Below are 13935 nucleotides of genomic sequence, written 5' to 3'. Positions count from 1 at the left end.
GGACTGCACAAAGCAGGTAGCAGCAGTTGGATTCATTTCAACTTTCAGACGTCTTACCCTCAGCTGCAGGACGATGAGTCAACATTTAAAGCGAGACAATTCAGAGTAGAAGAAAAGAGAAGTAAGGGGTTTTCGGGGGGTAATGAGCACCAGAGCACACAATCACTTTGCTGATGAACAAACAGCCCTCTGCTTAAACGACTTAGCTTGATTACAATGACGAGAACGACGCTTCTGCTCTGCTTTCATTTCCGGAAAGCTCCGTTAATGAGAAATCCATAAGTCTACAAAAGGTCCCTTCTCGTTCCAAAAGGCTGGAAGAAAAACGTCTGAAAGGATCGGGTCGCTTTCTAAAAGACGAGCCGATCGCTTCCTTCGCCTGTAAATTAGGACACTTCAGACACAACCCGTGCTGAAACTCTTTAAAGTTGCACTGCGCAAGTTTTTCATTTAACATTCTGTGAGGTCACTAAGGGCGCACTCACACTGTCCTTCCGCACCGCGCCCCGGGCTTTAGGGTACTTGTCCCCCCTCCCTCTCCCCCCCGCGCCCCAGGCCCGTTTGTACTCACACTGCCTGGGCCTCGGCCAATACTTCTTGCTGTCCATACGCCATCACGCCGTAACACGTCACATGCGTTTATCGCGTGTGTGTGGCTTTGTTTACAAATCTTTCCATAGACCTAGAGTTTTTGTGCGTCTTGTCGACTGTTTTTGAATCTTTTCATCGACCAAATCTGCAGTAAACACTCCACCTCCGCACCACACCAACGTGAACCTTTCACCGCCATTGTTGTTGTTGTTAAATGTCCGCGCATGGTCCCTCCTTCTATTTACATGTCCGAACAGGCGCACATAATGCTACCGCCGTAGGGCTCGTGCTCGTACATGTGCAAACGGCTCCGCTAAAGCCCACCTCTTTCAAGCGGGCCGTGGGCGGGTGCACTCACACTGCTTAAAGGTACTAGGCTTTAGCTGAAAAACCGGTTTTGGCCCGGTACAGAACGACAGTGTGAGTGCGCCCTAATAGTCTGTGAAGTCACTAAGGGCGCACTCACACCGTCCTTCCGCACCGCGCCCCGGGCTTTAGGGTACTTGTCCCCCCTCCCTCTCCCCATGCGGCCCAGGCCCGTTTGTACTGTAGGCTGTAGTCCCAGCCTGGTCCTGGTCCTGGTCCAGTCCCAGCCTGGTCAGATTTGTACATGAACTGATGAAGCCTCTTGGATGAGAGGTGAAACGTCTTCCTAGACAAATAACCAAGTCCAGTTGCTTTTGACTGAAATTGCTTTGAGGATAATGTGTTGTCTTGTTTTGTCCACAACTCAAAGATATCCCGTTCACCGTCACAGAGGAGGAGAGAAAGCAGAAAATATTCACGTTTAAGAAGCAGGAGTCTGAGAATTCTACGTGGCAGCTCGGCGTCGGCTCCACTCTCCTTTTATCTCAGGCAACAGCTCGCTGTGGTGCTCTTTCCTCCGGCATCACTCCTCACCTACACACGCAACAGCTGGATGCTGCTGAATTTCCCTCTCGAGTTCACACGTTCACACACGTGCGCTCTGGGGGCTGTCAAGGGGCATTCTGGGAAATGTAGGAGCTCACTAAGTAGAAACAGAGAGAAAAGGTTGAGAGGAATCCAAAGTAAGAGTTGAGTTGTTGGTCTGAATGTAGAACTTCCCCCTTGTTACTATCACAGAGGTGCTCTTGAGCAAGGCAGTCAACCGCTGGCTGTCCCAGTGGAGCTACTCAGTGAATTCATTTCAAGTAAGCATTCGAGGTATTTGATTGACTTTATATAAAAAAAAAGCTGTGATATATCTCACAAAAGCATGGTTGTGTGAAAGAAATCTGCAATTTTAAACCCACTATAGCCTCAAAGGAGCAGTGGGGATGATTTCCCCCTCCGTGAGGTAGAAGAGGGGGGATTAATGCCTAGCTCGAGGGCTACTCGACAACCCACGTGGCCCGTGTGAAGCCGTAGTAACACCTGCCTGGTACCCATGTCATCTTCTGACGCCGTCTCCATCCCCGCTGTGTGGGGCTCTGGAGGAGGAGGAAGGGATGATGCGTAGAAATCAAAAAATTAGGTCAAAGTCTGCCGGATGCGGGGAAAGCTTTGCATTGGCTGCCGGCGCACATTTACGGCATCAGCTAAGCATGTAAATAATGCAACGGGGCATCTGACCCCATTTCCCCCAGACACACTTGTTTACATTGGAGCCACACACACGAAAAAAGAGAGACAACGAAAGAAAGAATGTGTGTCACCTTTTTCCCCCATGCTCCCCATCATTTCTCTCTCAGCTCAGACCCCTCTGAAACCTGCGTTTGCAGCAGCACACCAAACATTAAAATGCAAAGTGTGCTTTTGCAGTCAGCTGTTAAAATCACTTCCTCCCTCTCTCTCTCTCTCTCTCTCTCCCTCTCTCTCTCCCTCCCTCTGTGCCTTCTCTTTCTTTCTCCATACATGGCTGAGTGCCGCGAAAGCCTCCAGACTCCATGAGAAGCAGGGAAAACACGGCTCGTGGGCAGCTGAAATATGACACTGTGATACTCTCCGAGCTGAGAGTGAGTCTGCAGCAATGTGACATATCAATCTGAAGCAGAAGGGTGGGGGCTAATGAGAAAATCAATACCCAGGCTGCATTTCAGCTTCTTAGCAAAAGAAGCCAATATGTGCTCCGGTGTTATGGAAAGAAGCTGGAATATAATGGAGATCATTCATGCCCCCTCCACACGCTGCCTGGCTGCAGTGTGTCATGTGAAAACTGTGTCTGGTAACAGCTGCACGCTCTGTGCACATAATCTAAGCAGCATGCAGATCTGTTCTCTGCCCAACGGGGTTTTCCGATGTGACAGTGAGGAGAAAAGGCAAACAACAGCTTTGTAATGACTAACCTTAAAGATAAAGCTCTGCAGTGTCCCTATGATATTCCCATTGGGAGCTGTAAAGCCCCTCCGCTGCTCCACAGAGACTTTGAATTGTACTTTACGGTGATGTTGTTTATGCTGTGGTGGAAGGATGAGTCGACTAATCAACCCAAACTACTATTCTAAGAACTCCTTTGCTGATTTCCTCCGTCTTGGGATTGCAAACTGAATCATTTGGGTTTGAAACTTGCAAAAAAACAACATTTTGAAGATGTTAAATTGGGCTCTGGATACAATGCAATGTCCAGATTGATTAAGCAAATGCATTCATTAGAAAATATGGTAAATAACTAAATAGATCAATGTCTGCAGCCCTCATGATATCACCAGAACATCCTCGTAGACTTTTGCAGGTTTGTTTGGTGCATTAAGGTTTTAGGGTTTAAGGGTTGAAACTTGGTGTTCATTAATGACTCCATGATGTGTTTCTATGCTACTTTAATAATCTCTCTGTGTACTTTATGATATAGTTTGATGCTACACGTGTACAGTGACCTTCAGGAGAACATCAGATGAATACTACAGTGCCTCCAAAGCCTGTCCACACTTCAGTGACACAGCGCCAACAACACCACATCCCCTGCATCCAAATCACAGCCAGATACAGCAGAGCAGCCTGGGTCAGTGTGTGTGTGTGTGTGTGTGTGTGTGTGTGTGTGTGTGTGTGTGTGTGTGTGTGTGTGTGTGTGTGTGTGTGTGTGTGTGTGTGTGGACTTGAAGTTGTGGCAGTTGGAGATCAACACTTTTCCTGCCCGCAGCTCAAAACTCTGAACCGGTTCGTCCTCTCAGCAGAGACCGAGCAGCAGCGACCCAAGCAACCCCCCGGAGCCCCCGGAGCCGCAGCAGCAGAGTCCGGCGAGAGCCTCCCGAAGCTCAGCGGTGAAATTCAAGTACTCACCCTCGGATAACTCCAGCTCCAGCTCGGCCAGCCTGGCCCGCACCTCCGCAGGAAGCGGAACCGGGTCCCGGTCCGCCATTCCGCCGTTAGAAACCGACTTAAATCTCTGTTTGCCCGTCTCTCCCTCCCTCTTTTCTCTCTCCGGGCTTCTCCTCCAAACCCCCGAAATATCCAAAGTCAGGCGGACTGTGTGTGCGCGTCGCTCTCCGTGCAGCAGCAGCAGCAGCAGCGGCGGCAGCAGCGGCGCTGTTGGCTCCGTCTGCGTCAAGTTACACAACACACGGCGGCTCCGCTTCCGGTGCTTTTATTGGACCCGTTAAAAACAAGAGCCGGGTCGGCCGGAGAAGTGTTTTATGCCTCATACCTGAATACTGCAGTTCCTGCTCCATACCTAAAGCAAAAGTACCAATACTTGACTGGTGAAATAGTCCCCTCTGAGGCTGAATATGTAGGATCTCTATTCAAAGCTATTTCTTAAAAATATATATGTATATTCGTTGAAAGGAGCCAGTTGAGGTGGTTCAGGATCATCTAGTAAGGATGAACCCTGGGCGCCTCCCTAGGGAGGTGTTCCAGGCACGTCCAGCTGGGAGGAGGCCTCGGGGAAGACCCAGGACCAGGTGGAGAGATTAGATCTCCACACTGGCCTGGGAACGCCTCAGGATCCCCCAGTTAGAGCTGGTTAATGTGGCCCGGGAAAGGGAAGTTTGGGGTCCCCTGCTAAAGCTGCTGCCCCCGCGACCCGACCCCGGATAAGAGGATAAAGATGAGATGAGATGATTTATATATATATATATACTCACACGGGAAGTTTTGAGGAGTATAGAATGAAAGTATTGCTTTTCCATTAAAAAATAAATATATTTGGTTTGAATTAATGTTTAAAAATTAACATTATATGTCGATACATCCATCTTTCATTAAGTAGGCCTACAGCCTTAAAAACAAGTGACTGGTTGACCGTCTTACACACAAAAAAGCAAATATCACATCATTGTTAAAGTGGTTTACAAAGACCAAACAGGACACATGAGGTAGCTGAAGTGATTCAAATGTAAAGCAGACTCAAACACACTGACGGAGCTTTTAAACTTCTTTGTTAGACCTTTAGTTCCTTTTTCCTGTCACAAAACTGCTATCATGCTTTTATTCTGAAGGAACACTCATCCACTTCCTGTCCGACGCTTGGTGACCGTGTGTGACTTCATGCGCCTCGCAGGTAGAACATCCTCCGGGACTTCAGACGGACTGAAGACATCAACATCTGACCTGATATGTGATGCTCATCGACCTCAGGTTAAGCTTCTTTATGTTTAGACAAAAAAAATGAAGATTATATTTTTAAATAACAATAAAACAACCGTCAGAGGGCGCCAGACATGCATTAAGCAATCTATCCATCTATCTATCCATCTATCTATCCATCTATCTATCTATCTATCCATCTATCCATCTGTCTGTCTATCTATCCATCCATCTATCTATCCATCCATCTATCTACCCATCTATCCATCCATCTATCTATCCATCCATCCATCTATCTATCTATCTATCTATCTGTCCATCTATCTATCTATCTATCTATCTATCCATCTATCCATCTATCTATCTATCTATCCATCTATCCATCCATCTATCTGTCTATCTATCTATCTGTCTGTCCATCTGTCCGTCTATCTCTCTGTCTGTCCGTCTGTGTTTTTCTTTATCTATCTATGGAGCAAATTAAACTGCACACATTCCTTATTGAAACGACCAAGTCAGCCTCATAGCACATAGTAGGCCTCTGACTGTATCCCGTGTTGCATTGCCTCTGATTGGCTCTCACAGAGCTGGCTTCTGATTGGCTCTCAGTCTCTGATTGCTCACACAGAGCTGGCTTCTGATTGGCTCTCAGTCTCTGATTGCACACACAGAGCTGGCGTCTCATTGGTGCTGACAGAGGTGGCCTTAATTGGTGCTGACAGACAGGGTCTCAGACAGTGTCATCCTCCCTTCACCAGCTGACCGAGTTTGAATAGAAGAACTTGGATCGGGTGAGGCACTTGAGAGTTCTACCTGTGTAGGTTATGCTCAGGCTACAGGTTCATTTGGTACACTTCGGGTGCCTTGGGGGTTCGGTGCCTCGCTCAACAGCACCTCGGCAGTGCCCAGGAGATGGACTGACACCTCTCCAGCCACCAGTCCACGCTCCATTCATGGTCCACACAGGGACTCAAACCAGCGACCCTCGGATTCCCAGCCAAGTCACCTATGGACTGAGCTACTACCGCCCTATATGATACAGATGTGTTTGTGTTTCGTATTTATCGCCAATTTCTATCATTATAGACCTTTTCAATGTATTCCATCGCTAGGCAACAGGCAGGGTCTAGTCAAACATCACAGTCGCACTTGACGAACAGTGTTGCCAGTTAATTACTGTAAAGACCCTTTGAAATGTCTGACAGTGTAGCCTTACCCTAACAGCACATACATTGTGCAGGGCCCATCAATACCCTGATCAATGACAGCTCCGGTACAAACTGGCCATGACGTCTTTTCAAGTTAATGGGAGTATTGTGTTTTCAGTTTGATGGAGTTCTGTAGCTCATCTCATACATTTAGATTTGGACAATGTGCCTCAATAAAGGCTGTATGGGTGGTGATACAACTTTTAGAACAATATTAAATATTATAATATATTAAATTATAGAATTTGTAGCCATAAAAACTCTCCTTTTCTTCCTCCGCAACCGGTGCAGACAGACGTCCGTCCTCCACAGAGCTGGGTCTGTCCCACGTTCCTGTCTGTTATAGGGAAGGTTTTTCGTTGCCACCGTACTCTACGGGGGAATTGTTGAGTCTATGCCTACTCTGTAAAGTGTCCTGAGATAACTTTTGTTATGATTTGGCACTGTAAATAAGATTGAACTGAAATTGAATTGAATTATTAGAGGGCACTGTAACTGCCAAAAGAAGGTATTGTGAAACACTGAAACAACAGATGGAAATGAAAAAGCTCCTTTGCCGCTTCTTGCAGGTCTTGAAGTTTTTTCCAAAAAGCAAACTTCCACGCAATCAGGTGAGGAAACGAGGCAGATGTCAAATAAAACAATCAGATAATCTATTCTCCATCATATTAAAAGTTACAAAATCAAACTAACAATTTCTGTCCACCTAATCAACTTGTTCACAAAATAAAAACACTTAAATGTCCCTTTGACCATGAAGCAGACAGTCAGAACCACTGTTGCTCCTCTTCCTACTCAGTCGAGCTCTTTCTCTTGGCGAAGGCGCCCCCCAGTGTGCACATGGAAATACTGCAATCAGCTGCACTCTACAGGATTCATTTGTGTCAGTAGGACAAATTCAAATGACGTCTTATGACATTAATATAATATGTAACTGAATTCTGAGCTGATATGATACAGTGCTAGGTCTGTCCGACGTTCCTGTCTGTTATAGTGAAGGTTTTCATTGCCACCGTACTCTACGGGGGAATTGTTGGGTCTCTGTAAATCATAAATAAGTCATAGAGTGTGGTCTTTACCTAGTTTGTAAAGTGTCCTGAGATAACTTTGGTTATGATTTGACACTATAAATAAAACTGAATTGAATTGAATTTTACGGATCAAAATTTAAGACTGAGTCACTACTAAATTTCTGGGGGTTAAGGTTTAATCATGTCCTGGATGTAAGCTGGGCCCAATCCATTAGCAGCCCGATAAGCAAGTGCCTGTGTCTTGTAGTGGATTTGAGCAGCTACAGGAAGCCAGTGAAGGGAGCGGAGGAGCGGTGTAGTGTGAGAGAACTTAGGTAGGTTGAAGACCAGCCGAGCCGCTGCATTCTGGATGATCTGCAGAGGTCTGATGGCACAGGCTGGCAGACCAGCAGGAGGGAGTTACAGTAGTCAAGGTGTGAGATGACAGGAGCCTGGACCAGAACCTGTGTGGCCTTCTAGGTTTTGGGTGGGAGAGTTCAGGAAGGAAAAGCAACTTTGTCTTGTCTAGGTTGAGTTTCAGGTGGTGTGCGGACATCCATTGAGAAATGTCAGTCAGACAGGCAGAGATCCGTTTTGCTGCGAGTGTGTCGGACTGAGGAAAAGAGAGAGTACGTTGGGTGTCATCAGCATAGCTGTGATAGGAGAAGCCATGTGAGAAAATAACAGAACTGAGGGATTTGGTGTACAGAGAAAAGAGGCCCCAGGACTGAACCTTGAGAGACCCCAGTAGTAAGATGACAGGGTTCTGACAGCTTAGTTAAGTTACCAGGTATGTGTGTGTGTGTGTTGTTTAGGTATAATGTGAGCAGGGAGAGTGCAGACCTTGAGATACCTTGTTGCTGTAGGGTGGAAACCAGTATCTGGTGGTTAACTGTGTCAAACGCTGCAGAAAGGTCCAAAAGGATGAGTTCAGTGGAGAGAGACGCTGCTCTAGCCATGTGAAGTTGCTCGGTGACAGCAAGTAGGGCAGTTTGGGTTGAGTGGCCGGCCTTGAAGCTCTCAGCTCTGCAGTTATTTACTTCAGACGGCTCAAAGGTAGGTTTTTTAGGACGTGGTTCACTCTTGTATCTTTAAGAGAGTCAGGGCCAGCTTGATAAGGATGTGTTAATGAGATGGGGGAGAAAAGGAAGAAGGTCAGGAGCATTAGAGAAGGTGAGAAAGGATGGGGTCAAAGATGGTTGGGCGGGCAAAGGTTATAAGAGTAAAAGAAGATAGCAAAGGGGAAGAAGATGAGATTGGAGGAAGGGTGAGATCAGGAGGTGGGGTGGAGAATGACGAGCGTATGTCATCTACCTTTTATGACGTAACTGACGAAGTGGCTTGGTAGAAGGAAAGATGGAGGAGGAGGACTGGGGGGGCCAAGGAGGATTCCATTTTAGTCTGATAGAAAGACTTTTTGGCAGCAGAGATGGAGGAGAGGAGAGATTGATAGGTTAGCAGGTCTTCAGGGTGTTTTGGTTTCTGCCATTTCCTTTCTACTGCCCGTATAGTGGCTCTCTCAGTCAGACAACCACAGGGCTGGGGAGGACTTACGAACCAGCCGTGAAGTAAGGGGACAGAGAGTCGAGAGAGGAGAGTGTGGCAGAGCTAGGAGAAGAGGAAGAGTTGGTTTAAGAACAGATGAGGCCAAAGAGGAAGGAGCGAGGGATCAGATGTTGCAGCGGACAGGTACTTTAGCTGTTGATAAGAACGGGTTGTCAGATTGGGAGAGTAGGATATGAAGAAGTGGTCAGAGACAATGGCCCTCATTTATCAATCTTGCGTGAAAACGGGCGCAGATCTGAGCGCAGAATTGGTCGTACGACAGGACACACGTGTGATTTATGAAACATTCGTATCTGACCAATCTCAGCGTACGAATGAGCGGGCCTTGATAAATGCGGCAGCTGAATTCGATCATCATTAACATGTTACGCCCTTAAATACTCCTGGTTCGAGGCCTCGCCCACTGAGGTCAAACATGGAGAGACGAAACACTGTGAAGAAAAGAAACTTTTCCGACACAGAGATCGGCATCCTGACATCCGAGATGGAGCAAAATAAAGATGTACTTTTTGTCTTAAGAGTGGAATAAAAGGGGGCCATAAAAATGCTGTATGGAAAAGAATAACGGAGGCAGTCAACCCGAAGCAGCGCTCCACTGTGACCTGTGTGTGTGTGTGTGTGTGCACTGCTGAACCTGCCCTCCTGCTCAGTAGCGGGGTTTGCCAGCGGGGTTATTAGGTATTCCGTTAGAGGATAACCTTTGTCGTCTAGAAGAACCATACCAAGATGTTAATCATCTGATACCTTGTTTAATTTAATGCAGTTTATCGAGGAGATGACTTTGGCTCTGCAGTGCGCCTTCCTGCAGCCGCGCGCCAACACATTCATTCATTCGTTCCTTCATCTTCAACCGCTCGTCCCTGTCAGGGTCGCGGGGGGCTGGAGCCGAGCTGTTTTGAAATATAAAAGAATCGTGTGTGCCCACTTGGCCACCACGTTTAAAAGCGATAGCTTGGCATCACAAATCACCTGTACATTTATCGAGTGGTAGTTTTGGCGATTGATGAATGCCTAATCATTCATGGATGGTGCGCACACGGCTAGATTTAGGCAACAAAACAACTTGGTTAAATATGACATTTGACAAACTAACATTGGTTTACAGTGACACTATGAACATCTGCCTTTAGTTTAAAGAAAGTCAAAATAAATAGTTATTTTATGTACAGATGTAGGCTCTGTGAAGTCCATGAGGGGAGTATTGACTGCAACTACATGCATACTACATGGGATATACAACCCTGTGTTTTATGATGACAGATGAAATATAGGCTAGCCATCAAGGCCTTTAGTCCTTGATAGCTTTTTAGCTCAGGGTCTAAAATTATATATTTTTCTTATTATCATTATAATCATCAGGATATTAATTATTTATAATTTTTAATAGTCTAAATGTAGTGTTTTAAGCACTGGACCCTCACTCATTTGAGTCCATCTTGAGCAAGAGCGTCACAGTGTGGTACGCCAGCTGCACAGCCGCAGAACCCCACAGTCTCCATCGTGTGGTGAAGGCGGCTCAGTGCATCATCAGGTTGGAGCTCCCTGGACTGGGCCCCATCTACACCAACAGACTCCATAAGAAAGCCAACAGTACCCTCGGAGACACCACACACCCCGGCCACTCCATGTTTGAGCTGCAACCACCTGGCAGAAGGTCCAGGACGACCAGAACCCCCAGAGCTGTTGCCTCCATCGCCCCACTTCCACCAGAACTGACACTTTATCTGCTTACTGCTGCTGATCTTGTCTTGTTGATGCCTTTGAAGCCTATTATTATATCTAGTTTTTTATTTTCCAAACACCAAGAGAGGTTGCACAAAGTTTTGATGTACATCCTGTGTAATGATATAAAGATCCATTGATTCTGGTCCTGGAGGGCCACTGTCCTGCATGTTTTAGGTCTCTCTCTGCTCCAACACACCTGATTCTCGTTATCAAGCAGCTGAAGCTCGTCACAGGTTTGATATCATTAGACTTGGACACCTGTTTGAGGTTTCTCCCTGCTCTAACACACCTGATTCTTGATTTTCAAACATGTGACAAGCTTCAGCTGCTTGATAATATTAACCTGCACATCATAGAATCAGAAGTGTGTTGGAGAAGAGACACAAAAGCAGAGACATAATTGTAATGCAAGGCAAGGCTGGTTTGTTTGAACAGCACGATTCAACAGGGTAATTCAAAGTGCTTTACATAAAACTGTCACAGTTTGCTCGGCTCCTCCCCTGCCGTGCTGCTCAGCCACAGCCCTGTTCAGTCTACAGCTTTCACCTGCTGCTCTCACCTGCTCACCATCTCCAATCAAGCCAGTATATATGCAGCCTCACTCTTCGCGCTCGTGCCTGACTCTCCAGCACTTGTTCTCGGGTTGCTTACTTGGTATCGATCCGACTTGCCTCTGACCTTCGCCTCTCGTCTAAGCCCCAGTAAATCTACCAGCCTTCTGTCGCTGACCACGCGTATTGCCTGCCTGTTGTCTGTTCCTCGTCTGCCTGTGGCTGGTTGGCGCCTGGCCTGTTTCTGCTCTCCCCTGGTCAGCCGTGTACCTGCTGAATACAGACTGTTTTAAAACGAATACCCGGTTCATCTGTGCTGCAATTGGGTTCACTCCATACCCGTTACAAATACATTAAGAGCATTGGGGAGAAACGCATAAAAGGTCATTCAATTGTTAATAATTTCCCCCTGGGATTATTAAAGTATTTCTGATTCTGAAAACATAAAAGATGGTTTCAGTTACAAACAGACAAAAGTCTTCAGACTTGATTTAAAAGAACTCGGAGTTGCAGCAGACCTGGGAGCCTCATTTATATTATTTATAAAGCTCACTGCGCACAAAACCCTTCCGTAGACGGGCAGAAATGTGCAGTGGCAAACATTGGTATTTACGGAGAGGCATGCGTGTTCCTACGCAATCTATCAACCATGAATTGAGCTCCCGCAAAGTTTTCTGACTCGGGAATCAGCGACACTCAGGTGCTTGACCGCTTGAGAGATGAAGGATAAATTAGAATTTTTGGCGCTGAAGTGGGCAGTAGTAGATAGACTACATGACTATCTGAACGGGACCAAGTTTGAGGTGAGGACGGACAACAACCCTCTGAGCTGGATGCGACGGGTCACCGTTGGCTTGCTGCGCTGTCTACCTATGACTTCAGTCTCAAATACTCGTCAGGAGCCCAAAACATCGATACAGATGCTCTTTCTCAACGCCCACATAAAGAGCTGTTTGTCTCATCTGCAGATTCACCGTGGCTGTAACCAAAGAATAAAACATAAGAAACACCACGACAAGTACAAGGACCTGCATTGGAAAGGTTCAACGTTACACATCTGGAGAGAACTTTTTTTAGTAACTTTTATTCCAGTTTTAAAATTTGGCCCACTGGGAATTGGAGTTTGACACCTCTGCCTTGCAACATGAAGACACTGACCTTGATTTTGAGACCAATGCTGACTTTAGTACTAAGACCAGACCTCAGAAACTAAAAAGGGATTTGATTTAAGATTTGATTTTGATTTTTAACAGCACTTTATTTACAGTTGATTAAAAACCAGAGAACAGTTGTGCAATCAATAATTCAGAAGAGGAATGACGCAAATTTTAGCTCTCTACCGGTCACCCGGCACAGCAGCTCCTCATGAGCCCACTGCTGTTGAAATACATCAATGTTCCCCGTGATCCTGTGGAAGCAAAACTCCAGCCTCAGTCTGGCCTTCACGTTGTGCCTCCACAGGATCACAGGGTCCAGAGTCGGCCCACCCTGCAGTTTTTCCCTACGAGTCAGGTAGATCGACATTTTTGCTTCGCCAATCAAAAAGTTAAGGAGCTGACACTTTGTTTTTTCAGTTTTTTTTAAAACCAACTCCACAGATAAAAACAGGGGCAGTAAACAGGACGCCAAAAAGGTTAAAAACACGGGTTAAAACATTAAAAATCTCTGCCAATCTCCTGCACTCAGCAAAAACATGAAAAATGTTCTCCGTCAGCCTGCAGAACGGGCACTCATTCACAACACTGCTGTTAAAAACAGATAAAAAGGCGTTGGTTGCAATGGCACCATGTAAAGTTCTCCACTGAGGGCTCAGCCCGCCCAACCTCTCAGTCCACACACACTCTGCTCTGTCACACAGCTGCGTTCTGTTCATAGTTTTTACACAGCTCGTGTACAGAGTCTTTTTTCGGCCTTGTGCAGGCTCAGTTTTGTTTCATTGCTGAGCTTCAGTAGGGGGCCGCTGAGCTCCGTGAACCCGGGGCACAGGTGGATCTCTGGGTAGGGGTCTGTCGGGTCGGGCTCGGCTTCTCCCCTGCTGTGCTTGATGAGAAGGACTTTCTCTCTCCCCGTCAGCCTCTTCCTCTAGAGCTCCAGGCTCCTCTGCATCAGGCGCACAGACTGTACCCCCAGCACCGAGCTCAGAGCCTGTCCGTCTGTGAGCGCCAGTCCTGCTACGTCCACCAGCTGGTTTAGGCAGACAATGTTTGAACTGCACAGCGCCCCCATCAGCCCAGGCACGGCGCTGCAGCCCACGTCTAGCCTGGCACCACAGATCAGAGGCTCCTTTAACAACCAGTACAGAGAGTTAAAAACAGAGCAGCATCCAGCCTCAGGTTATTGAGTATGTAGCCGGCCAGGTCTCTCCACACCAGATCCTCAGGTCCAGTCAGATATCTCTGAAAGAACTGGATCCTGAAGGTGGCTGTTCTACTGGCCAGGTGGACCAGGCCCTGGCCCCCCTCATCTCTGGATAAAAATAACACAGACTGTGGAACCCAATGCATTTTGCTCCAGAAACACTCTTTCACCTTTCCAAAGAAGCGCTTCCTCTCTGTACCGTTGTTTGGAGCATAGATGTTGATAAAAACCACATTAAAATGTTCAAAACCAGCTTCGACTAAAAGACACCTCCCCTCCACGACATGTGTGACCTCCAGAGAGGTCGGAGTAAAACCTCCAGAGAGCAGGAGGCCCACTCCTCCACTGAGGGTGGTGGTATGGCTTAAAATCACTGTTCCTTCCCATTCCCTGGTCCAGTCGGCCTCGTTCCCAACATCACCGTGTGTCTCTTGTAGAAAGAGG

General features: G+C 46.9%; 1 protein-coding gene across 4 annotated transcripts in view; it reads right to left on the bottom strand.

The window, feature by feature from the left end:
* Window positions 1-3998, bottom strand: part of LOC310957502 (disco-interacting protein 2 homolog C) — a 225167-nt gene extending 221169 nt beyond the window's left edge. For all 4 annotated transcript variants that reach the window (XM_083928083.1, XM_083928085.1, XM_083928084.1 and 1 more), the window contains exon 1: window positions 3829-3998. In XM_083928083.1, coding sequence (XP_083784209.1) covers window positions 3829-3907 — 79 coding nt within the window. In that variant the 5' untranslated portion in view covers window positions 3908-3998. The remainder of the gene's footprint in view (window positions 1-3828) is intronic.
* Between the last annotated feature and the right edge of the window lie 9937 nt (window positions 3999-13935).

Source organism: Echiichthys vipera (assembly GCF_963691815.1).
Source record: "Echiichthys vipera genome assembly, chromosome: 15".
In the NCBI taxonomy this organism is placed as follows: Eukaryota; Metazoa; Chordata; class Actinopteri; order Perciformes; family Trachinidae; genus Echiichthys; species Echiichthys vipera.
This window is presented reverse-complemented; position numbering and strand designations above follow the sequence as displayed.